At 44.7% G+C, this 23,415-nt stretch overlaps 1 protein-coding gene across 4 annotated transcripts in view; it reads right to left on the bottom strand.

Moving 5' to 3' along the window:
• hdac4 (histone deacetylase 4) overlaps window positions 1-23,415 on the bottom strand; it is a 199,669-nt gene that overhangs the window by 83,334 nt on the left and 92,920 nt on the right. For 3 of the 4 annotated variants that reach the window (XM_066686463.1, XM_066686464.1, XM_066686466.1), the window contains one exon: window positions 2,869-3,119. In XM_066686463.1, coding sequence (XP_066542560.1) covers window positions 2,869-3,119 — 251 coding nt within the window. Of the gene's footprint in view, window positions 1-2,868; window positions 3,120-19,548; window positions 19,687-23,415 lie in introns of those variants that run through there. The other variant, XM_066686465.1, reaches the window with a different exon arrangement.

The raw sequence follows: 23,415 nt of genomic DNA, 5'->3' as shown, positions 1-23,415 counted from the left end.
CACACACACACACACACACACACACACAGAGTCTCAGCTCCCTGGCTGTGCTGATATACAAATCCCAAACTGATATGCTCACACTCACACACACACACACACACACACACACACATTCTTCTGCAGAAGCTCAGAGCGCTGAAATGTAAACATCCAAATAGAAAATAAAAACATGTATTAACTTAAAATTAACCCGAGCAAAATATCACATTTTACCTGGACCTTAAATTTCGTCAGTGAAGCAAAACATACTGAGCCTTATTCACGAAACCTTCGTAAAAAACATGAGCAAACTGCACATAATTTATGAGTTAATGGAAATTCCAGAAAACGTTCTGCCAGATTCATGAATGTTGTGTACGTTAGTGAATACCAAATGTTTGCAAATTGTGAGGGTGTGCATGTTTATTTACCATTAACATATCATTACCATAATCCGTGCCCATAAATTTCAAATGACCACCATAGAAGGATGTGCTCAGACTGAGAAATCACAGCAAAAAAAGCCTTGATAATCTCTACAGCAAAGCAAAAGAAAAACAATTCTGAGCAGAAATCAATATTTTTTCGATTTAAGTGCAATCAAATCTGCACCTTTTATGTTTGGAGGCACTAGGTGCATATGCAGCTAAAGGCTGAGTTACGCAGTGCTGTGCAAAATATCAGAATAACACAAATAACATTATTCCAGTAGGCAGTAATATTCTGTGTGTATCTGTTGTCATTCCATTCAGGAGGAAACCCACACAGACACAGGGAGAACACACCACACTCCTCACAGACAGTCACCCGGAGGAAACCCACACAGACACAGGGAGAAACTTTTAATAAATATTTATGTTAAATAACAACACAGTCTCACACCTATTTGTGATATAGTCACATATATAGGGGACTGCAATTTGTGACATATTCGCATATTTTCCACATTTTATGCGACAATATCACGATCATAAGAGAATGGGTAATTACCATAGAAACCGTCATATCAGTGCCCCGTGTTATCTGACAGTAACACAACAACTCCTCCTCATTAAGATGTCTTTACCACCCGTTAATACCACGGTCTTATTTTTATTTACGAAAAATATAACGTTACTAGTCATTATTTGCTAAAATACCGAAGTAAATAACGGCTAGAGAAATGTCCTTTTCAGTGTTAACTTAGTCAAAATTTCGTTAAGTGAAAGAAATGTTCGTGTTAGCGTTAAAGCTAAAGGAGGACACCATTAATACGCATTGCTTAGGAGAAATATTATAATAACATACCTTATGCCTTTGTTGGAATAAGAACCTATGTTATGTAATTCACATTATGCCTTTATCTATGTTATGACGCCTGTAATGAGGAAGAGTTTTCGTGTTACTGTCGCAGTGTTTCTATGGTAACTACCCATTCATTTATGATCGTGATATTGTCGCATAAAATGTCAAAAATATGTGACTATTTCACGAATACTTTATTTTACTGTATTTCTATATTTAAAAGATCATTTATTTCGAATAATCAGAAGAAGTACTGCATGTTCACTGCAGTGTGTCCTGCACAATTCTGCTAAAGGCAGGGGGAAGCTGCACAGAACCCAAAGGCGTTTAGTTGTGACACAAGCGCCTTCAATGAGTTTTGGGCCATTTGACTCTCTCTGTAGTCTCTCATAGGGGATTTACTCCTGCTTTACAAGACCTCTCTTAAATCCGTCATTTTGTATGAAGCATCTGAGGTGCACGACGACGCACAGAGACAGAGCGCGGAGCAAATGCACAATCAGACACTGCCCTTGTCTCAGTTACACTGCGTCAAGTAGAACATCGCTTAAAATTCCTGTGATGAAGCTTGGACCATTGAGGGCTTAAACGTTCCCGTGTCCAAGGAGCCGAGCAGGAACAGCACCTGCAGAGGTTCAGGAACAGCACAGGATCTGCTGGGCTCTCTTTTCAAAGATGGCTCTAAAAAGTTGCATGAATACAAAAGAATGGATCTCGAGAGTTAACCAGTGGGTCATCACTGACCACTTTTGATGAACTTTATAGCTCTGTCTTTTAAATCCAGCAGCAGGGAAAGATCAGCCGTTCACACAGGTGAGTGTAACAGACCATAAACTCTCCTTTATATTGCAATGATCCACATTAATTAAGTGTCTGGCCAAAATAATTTAGCAAACAACTACTGGAAGTTACTTTGAATAACAGGTCGTATTAAGAAATTGATTGATTTATTTAGTTGATTTTTTAAAATAACTCTTAATTTAAGATCAGTCATTTCAGCGTCTTTCGGACATTCCGCACACTTTGTGCATTTTCAGGAGAAGGTGTAAATTTTGTTTGTACCTACGAACATTTAGAGGCTACGAACATTTCAATGAAAATACAAGAAAAACGTGAAAATTATTTACGCTCAAATTTATTCTCCTCGCGTGTCATGAATGTGAATGAGGCCCATTGAATCTAAAGCATGTTCTGTAGTTATGCGCTGAAGCTATAAGGCTAGTGTAGCCAAACACTGAGTTAGCTTTGAGAGAACTGACCATTATTTATTGGTTTAATCTAAAGACAGAAGCATAGAAAATCTACTGGAGCCTGCTGAAGGGTCCAGGACACCAAACAAGTGATGATTAGGTAAGTAACCTATGTTTGTGTAGTTTCTGTTATTCAACAACAAAATCACAACAAGCGAAGGGTAGTTAATTACTGTCTGTGATATTGTTCTGATTAAGACTTTCCAATAAACCAGAGGCGTGTGAGACTTGGAACAGGATTAGAAGGAAAACCCATTAAAAACTCCAGCACTGACCTCACCACAGCAGGTAGAAGGAAGCAGACAGAGAGAGAGCAGAAAGAAGAGAGGGGTTGAGAAGCTCCTGGTCTCACCTTGACATGCTCCTGCAGCTGGACTTCATGCTGCCGTGAGAGCTGCTCATGCTGTCTCTGGAACTCTGCGATGAGCAGCTGTCTCTGGATCTGCTGCTTCTGCTTGAGGGCCAGGAGCTCCTGCTGCAGCTGTTGCTCTCGGGGACCAGTGTCCACTGACCCCAGCGACAAGTGCTGTTGCTGGTCCACACGCAGGTCCATCGGGATGGCAGCCGGAGGCACAGGGATGGGCAAAGCTGCACTCACATCAACTGGAGAGAGAGAGAGAGAGATCAATAGCATCAATAGCAATGAATGCAGTAATAGTAAACAGTAATAAGTGAAGCTGGTTGTTGTAGAAAGACAAACAGCTTCACTTCATATTAAAAACAGCAGTAGGACTTTGTTAACACTTTCTATGAACAATCCAGAAAACAACCCAAATGAATATTTTACCTTCTATACACTGTTACTGCTTTCCTGTATCTCACCGTCATGTCAATATCACACCGTCGTTTTAAAACATTACAATGTGCTTTGGGGAGAACAGACATTCTATTAATAGCTCCGTTTTCAACAATCAGCAGCACTCATCAACTCATTCCAGCCATCATCCTGCTTCAGAGATCGAGTGATAATTAGTAAACTGTGCAACAACATGATTATGTTCATTATTGTTCTCAAAATTTCTTTTAAAAACTATTGTGAGAATACCAATTATCAGCATAAACGGTGAACTAGGGTTGGGCGGTGTTATGAGAACACAGCATACTACGGTATTTAAAATATGTGGACGGTATTTCAAAGTTCTGTGTCTTTAAGAAGATGGACAAACATATTTGTGCATTTCAGCGAACCACAGGGAGGGGGCGCTGTGGAAGCTCACTGACTAGAGACAGTCTGAAACAGGTGAAGAAAAACAAGGCCAGTGGCCCACTGCAGTGTGAGTTTAGCGCTGAGCTAATTATGTGTGTTTTGAGCCTCAGTTCAATAGAAAGTGATGTGCTGTGGTGTGGTCTTAGTTCACTTACTTTACAACTTTTATCTTCCTCCAAAATCAGTGGCTGAAATTTGCTTTTTTTTTATCATCAGCACGTGTGTGTGTGTGTGTGTGTGTGTGTGTCGGTGTGCACTGTCAGACTGTGCTGAGATAACCTGCACAGCACAAAGACTCAGAAAACCCTTCACTTGACTGTGTGCTCACAGATGTAAGGCTAACTGCAGCTCGACAGTGCACCCCCCACCCCCTCCCCACGGTAATACCGTACACCGCGATAACATTTTGAGGTCATAAGTCGGTATGAAGACCGTGGAACTGAACTGTGGTCTATGTAACCCTACACATGTAGCACTGAAGTCACTGAACTCAACTGAAGTCAACTTCACAATGCCAGTGTAGAGAGAGAGAGAGAGAGAGAGAGAGAGAGAGAGAGAAGCCTCTCAGCGCTTCTAGTGTTAAACGTGTTACTAAACAAGGCTGATGTTATCCTCCTTATTTATCTTTTTTCCCCTTTCACTCTAAATGTGATTTTAAGAGGCAGATGCTTCCTTTTTCTACTCAATTTTTGTATTCAAATGTTTATTTCCACCTAAACGACTTGATATTAGCATTAGTCGCAGCCTCTTATACAAACATTGTGAATACACACAAAGATATAGTAAGCTGTGGAGGAACATAGAGTACCTGCTGCACTTGTTTTCTTCTGGAAAAATTAAAAATGTTGCTCTTTATTTAAGCTTTATGAAAAGAGAGTTTTGTCCTATTAACTAGTGCATACATTTGTGTAGGAAGTTTCCATTAAAAGAAACGTTTAACAAATATTGTCCTTTATAATTCTTAGAAAGAAAGAAAACTGGGCAAAATCGGAATCAGTCAGAAATAATCCAATCAATCAATCAATGGAAACCGGAATGGGTGCATATCTATAAAATATTAAACTTTGATTTGAAAACACCGGCCACATTTTACACTACGTTAAAATTCCTTGATGAATGAGCTGGCAGAAGTAGTCCAAAATAACATTCATGTAATAAAAGCCATGTACTCTTATCTTAAGAGTGTATTATTTATCTTGTAAAGTTACTTTTTTGTTGGCTTGTTTCCAACAAAAGGCGGCTCCGGGTGACTGTCTGTGAGGAGTGTGGTGTGTTCTCCCTGTGTCTGCGTGGGTTTCCTCCGGGTGCTCCGCTTTTGGATTGGTGACTCAAAAGTGTCCGTAGGTGTGAGTGTGAGTGTGTGTTGCCCTGTGAAGGACTGGCGCCCCCTCCAGGGTGTATTCCCACCTTGCACCCAATGATTCCAGGTAGGCTCTGGACCCACTGTGACCCTGAACTGGATAAGGGTTACAGATAATGAATGAATGAATGAATGAATGTTTCCAAGAATGATTCTCAAAATGGTGTGACTCATGGTCTGTATATTTTGCTTACACTTTAGTTTGTGAGCAACGGTTAGGTTAAGTTGAATCACACAGTAATCTCCATGTGCATGTGTGTGAGTGTATGTGGGTTAGGGTTGGATCCCCTCAGCGAGCCGTAAACAGTCCTGAATTCTACAGTTGGGTGTCCGGCAGGCTCAGCGCCTCAGTGGCTATTTTAATCAACTCCAAGGATCATGTTTAATCGGTCATTGAATCAGCTGCTGTGCCTATGCCGCTATCACTGGCCCAGCCATAGGCTTCAGGATGCCCCTCTGACTCCATGCTGACCAAGGGTCCAGGTCAAGCTTTTTCATAGCGCAGAAGAGAAAACCAGCCTTTCATCCCATACCCATGATTTAATAAGATCATATTTGTGACGCAAAAGTTGCCACACAAAGCTTGTATTGAGCCACAAGGCCTAGACATGACCTCTAAGTCGCGTCAAACTCGCCTACACTCCGCCGGACAGGAAGCTGTCCACAACCCACAACTTCCTTATTTGTAAGTCTGAATAAAAGGAGGATGATAAAGGCATTATTTGTTTGCGCCTTTGCAGAAATTAGACCAACAAAGCATAGTCAACAAACAAAGACAAACAACTATTAGAGCTAATTAAAATGCCATTTAACACCACACGGCACAACCACCCCAACAAAACCAAACCTTTATTTAAAAGCCTTTGGGAACATCTGGATAAACGCTATTTTAAAAACAACACAGTGAAACAAAGTGTAACTACAAATAAATACTGTAACATGAAAGATTTAGAGAACTACTAGTAAAATAACATGCTTCGTTTATCACTCCAAGTAAGAAATAATCACATTGAGCATATAGTAAAAATTCAACTTGTAAACAATATAAAATATATATTTGTACAGAACACAATTCGTGCCTTAATTCAGTTCTTTCAGCAAACACTTGGGTTGTTCAGACTCCTGCCAGCACCAGTGTACAGAAGACAGAGTCCAAAGAGGCCTTCACAAACGCACACACCTCTCTGAACGAAAGTCACAGAGGCGGAGAACGTAAAGCAGACACAGACAGAGCAGAGCTGTGTTTGTTTACTTGTGTCGTTATTAGATCAGGGGGGCGAGGGGGATTAGATCACATTAGAGCTCAGAGTTTCAGACGCACAGTAATCGTGTACTCTGTGTATGCTAAGGATAAACACGTGCAGTGTACACACACATAAACAGGATGGTAATGACTTCAGAACATCGCTAAGAAAAGAGCTGTAAGGATGCACCATGACTGCAGAAATACAGCCCTATTTAGAAACTCAGATTTGACTGGTATTTCAAACGGATGTTTCAACAACTTCTTTCTCATTGTGGTCAACTGGGGTTCAATTCACACACCGCCCAGAAAAAAAAATTATATATATTACACCTTAGACAGATGCTTGAAATGGACACCTAACACTGGCTTTAGTCTTCTCCTGTAACACTGTTAAAACTGCACTTTTGGGGAGGTGTCACTTTAAATGTCTATATTTCTTTAAATATAAATATATATATATATGAGAACACACCACACTCCTCACAGACAGTCACCCGGAGGAAACCCACGCAGACACAGGGAGAACACACCACACTCCTCACAGACAGTCACCCGGAGGAAACCCGCGCAGACACGGGGAGAACACACCACACTCCTTACAGACAGTCACCCGGAGGAAACCCACGCAGACACAGAGAGAACACACCACACTCCTCACAGACAGTCACCCGGAGGAAACCCACGCAGACACAGGGAGAACACACCACACTCCTCACAGACAGTCACCCGGAGGAAACCCACGCAGACACAGGGAGAACACACCACACTCCTCACAGACAGTCACCCGGAGGAAACCCACGCAGACACAGAGAGAACACACCACACTCCTCACAGACAGTCACCCGGAGGAAACCCGCGCAGACACGGGGTGAACACACCACACTCCTTACAGACAGTCACCCGGAGGAAACCCACGCAGACACAGGGAGAACACACCACACTCCTCACAGACAGTCACCCGGAGGAAACCCACGCAGACACAGGGAGAACACACCACACTCCTCACAGACAGTCACCCGGAGGAAACCCACGCAGACACAGGGAGAACACACCTCACTCCTCACAGACAGTCACCCGGAGGAAACCCACGCAGACACAGGGAGAACACACCTCACTCCTCACAGACAGTCACCCGGAGGAAACCCACGCAGACACAGGGAGAACACACCACACTCCTCACAGACAGTCACCCGGAGGAAACCCACGCAGACACAGGGAGAACACACCACACTCCTCACAGACAGTCACCCGGAGGAAACCCACGCAGACACAGGGAGAACACACCTCACTCCTCACAGACAGTCACCCGGAGGAAACCCACGCAGACACAGGGAGAACACACCTCACTCCTCACAGACAGTCACCCGGAGGAAACCCACGCAGACACAGAGAGAACACACCACACTCCTCACAGACAGTCACCCGGAGGAAACCCACGCAGACACAGGGAGAACACACCACACTCCTCACAGACAGTCACCCGGAGGAAACCCACGCAGACACAGGGAGAACACACCTCACTCCTCACAGACAGTCACCCGGAGGAAACCCACGCAGACACAGGGAGAACACACCTCACTCCTCACAGACAGTCACCCGGAGGAAACCCACGCAGACACAGGGAGAACACACCTCACTCCTCACAGACAGTCACCCGGAGCAGGACTCGAAGCCACAACCTCCACGTCCCTGGAGCTGTGCGACTGCGACACCTACCTGCTGCGCCACTGTGCCGCCCTACTGCAGTAAATGTTTAAGATAAATAATATGTTTGCAGCTCCTGCCATTTCAATGATCCAACATGGCCCAGAGAAAGTGATTTTTAAGGAAAAAAATAATAAAAAATCCACAACTGAGCTTCAGCAAAAGAGGATTTGCTGACATGGACGACATTGGGCAGTATTTGTAAGTCCTGCAAAACAGCAGCTTACGCACAGGCAAACACACACACACACACACACACACACACACACACACACACACACACACACACACACACACACACACACACACACACACACACACACAGTACAGTAACACTAATAAGGATTGATTCAGTATTTCTGTGCATGTAGCAGTGCCCATCACGCTGTGTACCCTGCCACGGCAGCGCATCATGGGAGCCATGTGCCTCAGTGGAGCAGAGATTCATCACAGTTAAGACACTGTGGGTAAAACTGCATAGCTTCTCTCCACAGCTCCACTGCAGTGTAGTGTGTATGCCTGCACTATAGCACACACACACACACACACGTTTACTGAAACGCGTACATAACGCAAATCACAAGCTTGAACATTCCGTCACGTGTTCCGACTTCAGAGAAATGATAAGACATGCATCAAATATGTGGAAACATCTGATTTGACTCCCTGTCTCATAAAGGAGCCCCAGGGGTGTGCACGTCAGATTAGTATCACATTCTTTCTCCGTTTACAAGAGAACACAAATCAGGCTTGTCTACCGTGTCCTCACAACGGCATCTGATCATGTGTCACAGCATGATGACAACAAAACGACAGCGTCCTTTGGCAAGAAAGAAATCTATTAAGATGCAAATAACGCTTCCCTTCTTTTATAAAGTCACTATTTAAGAATGCGGCTCAAAAGTGATCCCACCGTTCAAATATGGTTTGAAACGAACATATGTGAAAATGTCTGTGTGCATGTTTGAAGCTACCTTTTCAGTGATTCCTAGTAGGTCTCAGGGCATTGAGTCACACCCATCAGTGTCTAAACACACAATCTATTCGGGGAATATTTGTAAACATCCGTCAGCCGCTTTAAATGAAGGAAAGTTTACTTTTAACTGAAAGTAAAAGATCTGGCTCGTTATGACAAGCCCAAGTTCAAGACAGGGACACTGAGAAACCCAGTGGGTTAATAATCATTAAAAGTGAATCCATATTTTCACTAAAGTGTGCAAAGAGACGTGGACAGAGATAAGAAAGAACGAGGGGTTGCTAAGACCTACGGAAGATGAAGGTCTGATTGGGTGATCCTGCTAATCCTCTTCAATTACAGTAATGGTCAAACGAGAGAGGGACAGAGAGAGTTGAAGCAGGAGGGAGGTGGAGAGGGGGGAGGAGAGAGCGAGAGAGAGTTCGAGAGAGTTGAGCCGTTTCAAAAACAAGGAGCTAAAAATAGCTTACAGTAAACAGACTAGTTCATAAGCATTGACTGCAACTGGTCACTTGTTTTTCTCTCTTCCCTCAAGGCCTCACTGGATCCCTCGCAGACTGCCCATCAATAACCACTTTTCTTAATATAAGACACACACACCGGGCTCCGGTATATTACAGGGGAGCAGACTGTAAATCCTTGCAGTGTGAAGTTCTCATCATAGTGTCTTTGTCAAAGAAGTAAATTATTAAAACAATGTATGGACTGTCTATGTGCATAAGGTGTAATGAGTCATTGTGCTCTGCAGATGTGTACATCATACAAGCCATGTACGCCATATAAAATCAATAACTAAATCAAATCACTTATGACACTATGGACAATATATTAAACATGATATTTTATGCCAAGATGCTTATGTCTTGTCTGAACTGATCGTATCTGCAAGAACACCCCTCTACATACGTCTCCCAAAGTTTTACAGGAGCTTAACATTTAATGGAATTCCATGTAAAAATATTTTATACATATATATATATATATATATTTACATATCATTCATTTTGGAGCATTTCTAATGGTCCATTCTTCATGTGTGAATCAATGTGAAGGACGGCTGCTGTGATTAAGTGATGTAGCAAACTAAAAATCCACAAAAATGGAGCAGCGACTAACATATATATATATATGAGTTTCCTGGAGGAAAGCCACGTGGACACGAGGAGAACACACCACACTCCTCACAAACAGTCACCCGGAGGAAACCCACGCAGACACGAGGAGAACACACCACACTCCTCACAAACAGTCACCCGGAGGAAACCCACGCAGACACGAGGAGAACACACCAAACTCCTCACAAACAGTCACCCGGAGGAAACCCACGCAGACACGAGGAGAACACACCAAACTCCTCACAAACAGTCACCCGGAGGAAACCCACGCAGACACGAGGAGAACACACCACACTCCTCACAGACAGTCACCCGGAGAAAACACACGGAAACACAGGGAGAACACACCACACTCCTCACAGACAGTCACCCGGAGGAAACCCACGCAGACACGAGGAGAACACACCACACTCCTCACAGACAGTCACCCGGAGAAAACACACGGAAACACAGGGAGAACACACCACACTCCTCACAGACAGTCACCCAGAGGAAACCCACGCAGACACAGGGAGAACACACCACACTCCTCACAGACAGTCACCCGGAGGAAACCCACGCAGACACAGGGAGAACACACCACACTCCTCACAGACAGTCACCCGGAGGAAACCCACGCAGACACAGGGAGAACACACCACACTCTTCACAGACAGTCACCCGGAGGAAACCCACGCAGACACAGGGAGAACACACCACACTCCTCACAGACAGTCACCCGGAGGAAACCCACGCAGACACAGGGAGAACACACCTCACTCCTCACAGACAGTCACCCGGAGGAAACCCACGCAGACACAGAGAGAACACACCACACTCCTCACAGACAGTCACCCGGAGCGTGACTTGAACCCACAACCCCAGGCTCTTGCAGCTGTGTGACTGTGACACTACCTGCTGCACCACCGAATATCATAAAAACATATTAAATTATTGTGATATACTATGGTATCAGTTGCTCTCGGGAACTGCTGGATACACATTTCCCTCAGAATGCCACTTTAATCCAAACCCTTAAATAACCTCTCAGCTCCCCATACCCTTCAGAACTGTTAAATAAAGAGTAAGCACCGGCCAAGAGATCCCTGATGAGGTCACGGTGACCTCAGCAGGGTTGCCGTGGAGGGGTGGTATGTGTAAACAGCTGGGTGGCCGCTGGCATGTCTCTGACTGTTGCAGGAGCACACACACAAAAGCCTTGCCATGCACAGCCGGGATGCCTGCCTGCTTACGTGAACCACTACCACTGCTCAAAAGCCTGCTTTTAGCCCCAGCTGCATTGTGGCAGCCAGAGCATGTGAACATTTGGGTCATTCCATGGATTTTCAGCCAAACCTGGCCTGAGGAGTTCAGTCTCTACGCACAGAGTTTTCAAAACAAAGAAGAAAGCAATACACCAAAATGTAGTGATCAAAATTTTACAGACACCTCGTCTAACTTTACTGTGATTAGGCTCTAAATAGGTAGTTAACCCCTTTGCTTTTTGGCGTAACTTGTACACCTCTGACAAGGCTCTGTATTTTACACTGGAAGATTTCAGCGAGGATCTCATTGCTTTTAGCAAATATTATTGAGGTTAGGTACAGACAGTGAATGTGGTACAAACCTCTCACCAGCTCATCACAGAGATACCACATACAGCTCCATCAGTGACCCCAGGCTCACCCGCGGCTGTTCCAGAGCATCTCATTTAATATCACGCCATTTTTATGTGGAGATTACACTAATTCTGTGTGCACAAGTGGACATCTGTGCTCATAATTAGCTGAACGCATAACAAGGAGTGACTACAAACATTTGAACATGTAGCCTAGCGTAAGAGGGTCTGTGTGTCCTGACGTTTTAGACTAACGTTACATACCACAGCAAAAGACCCAGCGTGGACACACCAATTATGAAGCATGACAAGCAACTACACAAACAAGAAAATTAATCTTTCTGCACTGGACGCTGCAGACATGTCGGTAATGGTAATATATTCTTCCATCGTTCGCAAAGTTGAGTCATGCTTATTGGCAATTACTGCAGGCCACACATAAGCCTCTGGTGGCTCAGAACGGAGAAAACTGTTCTGCAGATGCAGATGTGAAGTTTATTTGGCGAATGCCTATTGAAGAAAGTCTGTTTTGCTTTTGAGTCCAATAGTTCACACTTATATAACTCTGACATCAATCAATATTCACCTACATTTTCCACTGGTTTTAACAACAGCGCACATCTTACTCAATAAAGTGTCAGAGTGTAAAATAATGTCAGAGGGTAAAAAAAAGAGTGCAGTTTCTGCCTCTTAAGTTAAGTTAGGGCCTTTAAAAGCACCAACTGTGAAATATTTTTTGTTAAGAGTTAAATCCTAGAACAAAGGGTGGGCAGAACTGTGATAAATGACATCACACTGCAAAAATTCATTCATTCATTCATTATCTGTAACCCTTATCCAGTTCAGGGTCACGGTGGGTCCAGAGCCTACCTGGAATCATTGGGCGCAAGGTGGGAATACACCCTGGAGGGGGCGCCAGTCCTTCACAGGGCAATACACACTCACACATTCACTCACACACTCACACCTATGGACACTTTTGAGTCGCCAATCCACCTACCAACATGTGTTTTTGGACCATGGTAGGAAACCGAAGCACCCGGAGAAAACCCACGCAGACACAGAGAGAACACACCACACTCCTCACAGACAGTCACCTGGAGGAAACCCACGCAGACACAGGGAGAACACACCACACTCCTCACAGATAGTCACCCGGAGGAAACCCACGCAGACACAGGAAGAACACACCACACTCCTCACAGACAGTCACCCGGAGGAAACCCACGCAGACACAGGAAGAACACACCACACTCCTCACAGATAGTCACCCGGAGGAAACCCACGCAGACACAGGAAGAACACACCACACTCCTCACAGACAGTCACCCGGAGGAAACCCACGCAGACACAGGAAGAACACACCACACTCCTCACAGACAGTCACCCGGAGGAAACCCACGCAGACACAGGAAGAACACACCACACTCCTCACAGACAGTCACCTGGAGGAAACCCACGCAGACACAGAGAGAACACACCACACTCCTCACAGACAGTCACCCGGAGGAAACCCACGCAGACACAGGGAGAACACACCACACTCCTCACAGACAGTCACCTGGAGGAAACCCACGCAGACACACGGAGAACACACCACACTCCTCAAAGACAGTCACCCATAATGTGACACACTTTGAAAACTGTTTAGGGCACTTTGGCAGATGCAGTTTTTCAGAGAGACTTTCGGTTCTGTTCATGTTACAGATGTAGTGAATTCAGATGTTACAGGCATTGAAGGTCCCTTACCTATGGACCCTTACAAGTGTAGTGTGCTTGGTTTACCAGAGCAGGGAATCGAACACTGGCTGCTGTGTATATTACTGGTATTACCCACCGCACTTAACCAACCCGCTGATTGATTTTGTGACAAATGAGCCTGCAACTAACTGCAGAGAGAGTTAAAAACTTCAAACTAGAAGCCCATAGTGGTGCTGTAGGATGATAACGTAGGGGACCTACGTTTGGGAGGTGAGCTAAAGAATAACGAAGTGGAACGTCATGTTAATTCAGAGGCCAGGGAACCTGCTACACATCTCAGCCACAGAATTTGGCCAGGGGTTTTTCTGGCTCTGTCCTCTTCATTACAATATACAATAACCTTATCAATCAATATTCACTTTGACGTAACTCAATATCAGCACACATCTCTCGTAATCAATATAATACCGGAAGACATCTTTTACATAAATAAATATAGAAATAAACAAACAACAATTTACAAGCTCTGAAAGTGAAAAGCTGAGTGCTAGTTAAAAGTCTCTCTCTCTCTCTCTCTCTCTCTCTCTCTCTCTCTCTCTCTATGGAGGATTCTCTCAGCCACCCAAATGTATTCCATTAATTCAAGAGCAGCGAAGTCCAGCGATCAATGGGTGCCAGGATTACTCGGAGGCTTGGAATGAATACACAATTACAGCCACTCATCCCGGGCTGCAGGAGCTATGAGGCTGTGCTAATCGCTGCTTAAAGAGTCTAGCATTCCTGCTGCATCAGTGGCCTACACGTGCACACTGTGGTCAGGGGCCTGGCAGCCACACCACCACGGCCCAGGGCTTCCCAATATGTCGATGGTTAATTGTTTTTGGGCCCCTTGTCTTTGCAAAACTGTGTCTGGGAGTGTTTTGATTTTCACTGATGTCACAATAATGTATGTTTTAGTATTTAGTACAGGTTCTTTTTCCCCTTATACTTTAATGGTTTTGTTGTAATCAAAACTATTACACAACTATACATTAAAGTTGATTTATCGTTAGGAACACGCTACTGTAGAATGGTTAAACAGTCTGCACAGAGCCGTATGATTTAACAAACCGTCTTATACAGTGGCCTCAAGAGGAATATACGTTTACACAGTCACTCAGAACAAAACCTTGTATCTTCACGTTTTCTGTTTTTATATATTTTACATTACATCAGGCGCTGTGTATGTGTCAAAACTTACTTCAAATAAAATCATTAACTGACAAGAAATGTGGGGTTTTTTGTTCCGTTCTAAAGTTACTTTTAAGCCTTGATACTAAATTTTGTTCCGACAAGAAAAATATTTACCCTTTTAACTCCATATTGTGAAGTCCTAGAGTGACATTCACCTCTCCACGTCAAGCTGTGCTCAAGCATACACTCACAATCATGAACTGTAACAACACACACTGCCAATCATAACAAGACGAGCCTCAGCAGTCATTTCTGCTATTATACCAGCCACACAGAGAGAGAGAGAGAGAGAGAGAGAGAGAGAGAGGGAAGACACAGAGAGCAAGAGAGAGAGCGAGAGAGCGTGAGAGAGCAAGAGAGAAAGACAGAGAGAGAGAGAGATCAAGGGAAGACACAGAGAGCAAGAGTGAGTGAGTGAGTGAGTGAGAGAGAGAGAGAGAGAGAGAGAGGCAAAGACAGAGAAAGTGAGGGAGAAAGACAGAGAGTGAGAGGGAAAGAGAGAGGGAGAGCACAAGGTAAAGACAGAGAGCGAGAGAAATACAGAGAGAGCAAGGGTGAGAGAGAAAGACAGAGAGAGCATAAGAGAGAATAAGAGAGAGAGAGAGAGAGAGAGAGAGAGAGAGAGAGGGGAAAGGCAAAGAGAGTGAGAGAAAGACAGAGAGAGTGGCAAAGAGAGTGAGAGAAAGACAGAGAGTGAGAAAGAGAGGAGAGAGTTCAAGGGAAAGAGAGAGAATGAGAGAAAGACAGAGAGAGCTAGAGAGAAAGAGAGAGAGAGAGAATGACAGCAAGAGAGAGAAAAAGAGAGAGAGAGCGCAAGGGAAAGACAGAGAGAGCGAGAGAAAAACAGAGAGAGCTAGAGAGAGAGAGAGAGAGAGAAAGAGCAAGGGAAAGACAGAAAGAGCTTGAGAAAGACAGAGTTAGAGAGAAAGAGAGAGAGAGTGCAAGGGAAAGACAGAGAGAGCTAGAGAGAGCGCGAGAGCGAGAGAGAGAGAGAGAGAAAGAGAGCGAGGGAGAATATGCACATGGGTTCTGTCTCTCACACACATAAACCTGCACGTACAGTGGCCTATATAGAGATTTCTGTGAACCAAACAAAGCTCATAAAAGCTCAAATGATAATTAATCATGACATGTTTACCGTAAACAAAGACTAATGTAAAGCCAACTACACAAACACTGCCATCAGGCAATTACGCACTCTAATGAGCAGACACTACAGAAGGTTATGTAAGGCAAGGCCAAATAAGTGAGTGGTCTCTCAGTAAACTGACCAGCAATCAGTCAACACAGTGACCACCAAAACACACCACTGTGGTGCTCAAAGACTAAAATATTAAAGGTAACTGAAGAACTCCAAACATTAAACTACTGCATAAACATTTTACTGACTAATCCAAAATAAAATAAAATAAATACAAAACACAATTAATAAATGAATAATGATCAACACCAAAGCCCAAGTTACTAACACCTCACACCAAACACCAAAGTCCACTGCTGTGACTCTACATCTGCATCTGGATCTTAACCAGGACAAAGCCATGCACAGCCACTCAGATATTAAACATAATTAAATTCATACAAACTGATGTCCATCACAAGAAATAGGCATAAATACAAATTAAATGTCCTCACGTATGATACGCTGCATGAAATTCGTTCAGTGCCCAGTATTCACTGATGATTAACCAAGAACGACACATTTTCGCTGAATTACTCGAGTCTAATTGAGTAGCGGTGACAGTGGTGTAATCACACGAGTGAAGAGAATTAACCAAATTAGACTGTACTTCTGAGCGGGCTAACGGACTGCAGATGATGTTTTAAGAGAGTCCAGGCTTAGGCTTAATTCTCTGGACTCTCCTGGACTTATATGAGTGGTTCAGTCCTGGTGTAGATTTCATCTCTTCATCACACACACACACACACCCTGACTTCAGAAGGGGTTGTTAATTAGCTCGTTCTATGCATCAGGTGTGCGATGGCCCACCAGGACCTGGGCTGAGAATCACTGGCTTATATTCAACATCCAAACATCACCGTCTACATAGCACTGTGGAGAAGAGTGTGGTAGATGAGACTGCATCAAGGTTTTATATTCAAATCATCTGCTGATATCGGATTGCATATTGAGATGGTTTGTATCGATCAGTTTTGACCACTATGAGGTGGTGGAAGTGTATGAAGCACGCTGACTGGATGAGCTATTTATAGAGCAGGTTTCCTGGGCTGCAGAGTGTAGAGGATGGCTCAGTGGTGGATCCGGTATCACTGCAGCCCAAAGAAGAAGGAGGAATAGCTCACTATGGGTTATGGCACTGATATTACTGGCAGTCAGGGGAGGTCAGAGCCTAAGATGTGACAAGGGAAAAAGCCAGTGAGTGACCTGATACCAGGGAAGAATAGCCCGAGACCAGGGAAGAGTGGCCCGAGACCAGGGAAGAGTGGCCCGAGACCAGGGAAGAGTGGCCCGAGACCAGGGAAGAGTGGCCCGAGACCAGGGAAGAATGGCCCGAGACCAGGGAAGAATGGCCCGAGACCAGGGAAGAATGGCCTGAGACCAGAGAAGAATGGCCTGAGACTGGGGGAGAATGGCCTGAGACTGGGGGAGAATGGCCTGAGACTGGGGGAGAGTGGCCTGAGACCAGAAAGAGTGGCCTGAGATCAGGGAAGAGTGGCCTGATACCAGGGAAGAATAGCCCGAGACCAGGGAAGAGTGGCCCGAGACCAGGGAAGAGTGGCCCGAGACCAGGGAAGAATGGCCTGAGACTGGGGGAGAATGGCCTGAGACCAGGGAAGAGTGGCCTGAGACCAGAAAGAGTGGCCTGAGATCAGGGAAGAGTGGCCTGACACCAGGGAAGAGTGGCCTGAGACCGGGAAGAGTGGCCTGAGACCAGAGAAGAGGGAATAGTGCTAGATGGTATAGTGTCATCAACACCAGTGAGTTTTCAGTCTTAGAGACATTGATAAACCACAAACGTTGTATTTTACATAATGTCATTTTTCTTTTAAAACAGATAGAGGATGTGTTAGTTAAGTGACATAAATGTGAAATGTTCAAAATATATTTAAAATAAATTGTATGATCGCAAAACTATGTAAAGTGCCTTTTAATATAACTTTAAGAGACGAAACGAGAGCAAAACCAGCTTTGTCAGGATTCTTAGACAATCATTAACCACAGAGTAGCAGCACTGGACTGTTAACTCTATTAGGAATGTTTAAATACTGTGACATCAGTCATTAATGTAAATTTTGCTTCAATGGTCAACAGTGCAGTCATCCATCACCTCACTCTTATTATTACTCACCTCTGATCACTGATGTAAAAAGACTGTCGATGCGATTATATAAACGGATCTGTACTTTCACACCAATGAACTTCAAGCTCCACAGTGACAAGCCTTTCAGACCTTTCATGATCAGCAAGGGGACAACTGACTGCACAGATCCCGAAGTACATACACACACACACACACACACACACACACACGCCACGCACTCGCACACACACAAACAGTGGAGCCCTTCATTCTATAACTTTAATTTAAAGAAATGTGCAGTGATCAAACAAAATACACAAACTTCCCCAAGCCATCAGCACACACTTTTTTCACCCACAGTCAAAGTCCCATTTTTCTTTCTTTCTTTTTTCTATCTCCCTCTCTCCCTCGTGTCCGTCTGTGACTGGAGCAGTGGAAGACAGCAGATGGTGCAGATGAATACTTCACTCATTAAAAATGAAGGGAACTTAATGTTTTCCAAAGGGGGGAGAGAGAGAGAGTTTGCGTGAAAAGGCATGAGTGAAAACAGGCTTTTCTGAATGTGACGCTTGGTTTTTGTGAGTGTCGGCCAATGGCCATACCTGCTGCTGCTGGAGCAGGCTGAGGAACAGGCTGAAGAGAGACTGAACAATGTGCAGTGAGATGTGAATGGCACCGAGGTACAACGCTGCAGGCTTCTGGACTCTGTCTCTCTCTCTCTCTGTGTGTGTGTATAAAACCATGTGATATCAGAGCGCTCAGTCCAGGCTTTTCCACTGTTACACTGGTGTTTACATCTACTGTTCAGGACGCTCACAGAATAAAACACTGATAGGATGTTCTAATCTTCAGCACTGTTTGTGAAAACAGTGACTTCAACAGTGGTTATGAGGTGTATACAGAACAAGGACTGTGAAAGCTCCTACAAGAAAGGATGGAGAACATCCAAGACCACTGCCTGAATACTGTCAGCACCTGCTCTCAATCGCTGTCCATAGCAGATCTGGTCTTCGTTTAATTACTCCGTGACCTGTTTCTTTGGCTGGTCCTTATCTCCTTCATGTTTTCTTTTCATTTCCATGTTCATTGCCATTCACAGAAACTATAACAGGTTGATTTCAATGTGCATTAGCTTTGGCAGTCTTAGATACCAGGTCCATATCAATAGAAATAGTGAATGCTGCTGTCTCAGTATCAAACAACACACACCGTTTCAGTACCAGTGTAGGAGAAGAGAAGGGAGCACCATTCATCATAGACAAACAATGTAGTGAAATAGGTGAAAGCCAAGAGCATTTAGGCCACGGACGGGACAGAACTGCCCCATTCACAGACGGAACAACACCACCACCTTGGCTTCTTTAGTTCGTACAGAGTGCAGCCAACAGCTCCGTCTCTCAAGCACACAGCGCCTTACAAACAGTGACACCGCACATAAAGCTCTCATTAACTGTCTCCTGTAGTGTATGTACAGCCTGTTCAAAGGTGCAGCGCGCACACACACACACACACGCAATGCCATTTAGCGCACATCAGCAACATTCAATAAAGGCAGAGTCTCCACACTGTCCACCCACTCATTCATCCCCACACACACACAAACACAGCAGAGTATAGACAGAGCTCTTACCCATCAGCCCTTCGCTGTGGAGCGAGGGATCAGGCGTTAAGGACCAAAATGGAACAATGTATCTCTCTCAGGATACACACACACAAACACACACGCGGGCGCATACACACAGAGCCAGCTGTCAGTAACCAAAACACAGGCAACTCTCCCCCTCGCTCAGTCCTCTCCGTCTCTCTGAATGACTGAGCTCCTCTCTGCCTCAGGCTGCATCTCTAGCTGTGTGAGTCCCCTCCCCTTTCTCTCTCTCTCTCTCTCTCTCTCTCTCTCTCTCAGCTGGTGACATCAGAGAGCCGTCGCAGGCATGCCGAGTGTTTATGCGCACCGCTGCTCTGTTTCCTGGAACACGCGCCAGCTTCACAGAAGGTCCGGCCATCTCTCTCATTCTCTCTTTTTCTCTCGTCCACCCTCATTACCGCTACTCTTTGACGGGTACGCACACACACACACACACACACAGACAGGTACAGGGGCCTTTGCGCTACACTCGAAATAGCAAGCGCTTTATGAAAGGTTTAAAAGTTTATCAAGTCAGTGAAGCAATGAGGCACTGTGAACTGCTGCAATTAAGCAGCCTCTCGTTCTCTCACATCTCCCTGTTAGTTCACTGTCTGAACATCACTTACACTTCCCCCTTCATCAGCCCCTCAGGAACCTCTATCTGTGCTTTCACGCTGAGCTCACTGGCAGTTTCCCTCAACAGCATCCATTTCTTCAGAAGTTTAAACACCAAAGTCTACACAGTGAAACTTAAACAAGATACATTCAGGTTTGAATGCGTACAATGATCAGAGCCACAATGTTAAAGCCACTTTCTTTTAGATTTTAAAATCATTGCACATTTTATCAGCTGCATTGACCATATTAGCAATTTTCATTCATTCATTACCGGTAACCCTCATCCAGTTCAGAGTCGCAAGGCGAGAACACACCCTGGAGGGGGCGCCAGTCTTTCACAGGACAACACACACACACTCACACATTCACTCTCACACTCAAACCTACGGACACTTTTCAGTCTCCAATCCACCTACCAACGTGTGTCTTTGGAGTGTAGGAAGAAACCCACGCAGACACAGGGAGAACACACCACACTCCTCACAAACAGTCACCCGGAGGAAACCCAAGCAGACACAGGAAGAACACACCACACTCCTCACAGACAGTCACCTGGAGAAAACCCACGCAGACACAGGGAGAACACACCACACTCCTCACAGACAGTCACCCGGAGGAAACCCACGCAGACACAGAGAGAACACACCACACTCCTCACAGACAGTCACCCGGAGGAAACCCACGCAGACACAGAGAGAACACACCACACTCCTCACAGACAGTCACCCGGAGGAAACCCACGCAGACACAGAGAGAACACACCACACTCCTCACAGACAGTCACCTGGAGGAAACCCACGCCGACACAGGGAGAACACACCACACTCCTCACAGACAGTCACCCGGAGGAAACCCACTCAGACACAGAGAGAACACACCACACTCCTCACAGACAGTCACCCGGAGGAAACCCACGCAGACACAGAGAGAACACACCACACTCCTCACAGACAGTCACCCGGAGGAAACCCACGCAGACACAGAGAGAACACACCACACTCCTCACAGACAGTCACCCGGAGGAAACCCACGCAGACACAGAGAGAACACACCACACTCCTCACAGACAGTCACCCGGAGGAAACCCACGCCGACACAGGGAGAACACATGACTAGAACCCACAACCTCCAGGTTTTGAACTCTCTTATGGAGTGTACTCACACTTTGTGCAATCACTCTCTTGTATGGTACACTGTGTAGATATAGATCACAGACAGTAGCCCATCTGTTGCTGCACAGTTTGTGTTGGTCATCCACCAGCCCTTCATCAGTGGTCACAGGAAGGTGCTGACTGGATATAGTTAATGCGAGAACTGTTCAGAGTCGAGCAGTGACACTGAGGAGTTTAAAAACTCCAGCAGCACTGCTGTGTCTGATCCAAACTTACCAGCATAACTCTCACGACCACCTGCTCTGTGGTGGCCCTGTGAGGGTTCAGTCCACTGAAGAACAAGGGGAAAGGGGAATGAAGGTATGCAGAGCAACAGGTGGACTACAGTCCGCAGAACTACAAAAAACACTTGTATGGTACGTGGAGATGATAACATGGGCAGTAAATGTATACAGTGGAATCTTTAACTACGAACTTGATCCGTTCCTTGACCCGGTTCATAAGTGGAAAAGTTCGTTTCTCGAGTCAATCTTCCCCATTTAAAATAATGGAAAAGCAATTAATGTGTTCCAGGCTCTGCCCCAAAAGTCACCCTTTTTGCACTGATCTATGTTTACAACACTCTCACATTAGTAAAAAAATACATGTAGCGTTATTAAAAATAAAAGAGAAATACAGTGAAAACAGTAATAAAAAAGAAATAATAAAGTTGTAAGTGGTTACACATCGCTATCTTGAAGACGTGACGACTGGCTGGAGGAGTAACACAGGCACTGGCTGTATGACGGGAGGTGGGGGGTGGGTAGAATAACGGAGAGTAGGCGGTGAATGTGGGGAGAAGAAGCGTAGATACGGCACGAGTTTCGATGTCTGCTATTTACACTAATGCTAAATTGCTAAAGCTACAATGTGCTAATCTTAAAAGCTCACTCAAGTCTGGGGGGCGCTGGGAGACTCGCCTATTGGGGTCAGTGGACATTTCCAGCCGCCGGCTCGGAGGAGGCTCGGGTTCGTTTCTAGAGTCGTGGTTCGATGGTGGAGGCAAAAAATATTCAAATGCCCGGTTCATATCTTGGAAAGTTGGTTAGTAGAGGTTCCACTGTGTAAGTATTTAGTCCTGTCTGGATGTCCATTTTATTTATTAATTTTTTTTTTCTAAGTAAATGTCATTTGGACAAGAAAAAGGGTTTGTCCAGTGTTTTTAACCCAAAGTAATCTCCCAGTGTGACTCTCCACCAGTATCGACCAACGTAGATTAAGCAGTGGTGAAACAAACGTGCCGAACGTTCAACTCAAATCTTTGATTTTTTTTTAAACATATGCACTAATGAGATCATATCAAATTGTTTTGATTAATTTCGTAACTGAAAAACCTAACAATGCTTTCAATAAAACACCTCGCCCGTTAATCCATTATGACTTTTAAAGACAACAAAGCTGGAGCTGCTGTAAGATGTGTTCTCTTCAGAGGAGTTATTCTCACCGATTGATTCATCGACTTGTGAGCCAGCCGCGGTGAGCCCATCAAGAAAGAACATCCTCTGAGAATTCAGTCGTATTGATATTCGAAACGCACTGTTTGGTAAAATTATGAGTGTCGTAACTGCTGCAGAAATAAGAAATGTCTTTCGCAATAAGCTCCACGTGTCAATTGTAAAAGCTACAATAAAGAGCGTGATCATGAGCACTTCCCTCACAACACACTGCACCAACTGTGATGAATGATAAATAGGACAATAATGAGGGCGTACGCTTTTTATTTTCAGGCCTGACCCACCTCGTTCGGCAGCTAATAAATCTGGGTGACGTTAAATGTCCTTCTTGGGAAGAAAAACGGTGATTAAAACTGTTCCTTTGAATAATGAGCATGATGAAATGAGTTGGGTTTGGGGAGAGACATTTTAACAGAATCAGAAATTAGGCGATTAGGCCCGAGATGGATGAAGCCATCAGGGTCCACAGAGAATGAGGTAAAGAGCTATTTTCTGTCTCTCCTAAGAAGTGCTGAACCGAGTCATACCTGGGAACTGTGGGTATTATTTACTCTCTGTGTCCAGAAACTGGAAGCCAACTCTTAAAATGTATGAATTCAACTACATTGATGAGGCTGCAACCTACAAACAGACATTTTATTAACCAC

The sequence above is a fragment of the Hoplias malabaricus genome, chromosome 12, assembly GCF_029633855.1.
Source record: "Hoplias malabaricus isolate fHopMal1 chromosome 12, fHopMal1.hap1, whole genome shotgun sequence".
Lineage (NCBI taxonomy): Eukaryota > Metazoa > Chordata > Actinopteri > Characiformes > Erythrinidae > Hoplias > Hoplias malabaricus.
This window is presented reverse-complemented; position numbering and strand designations above follow the sequence as displayed.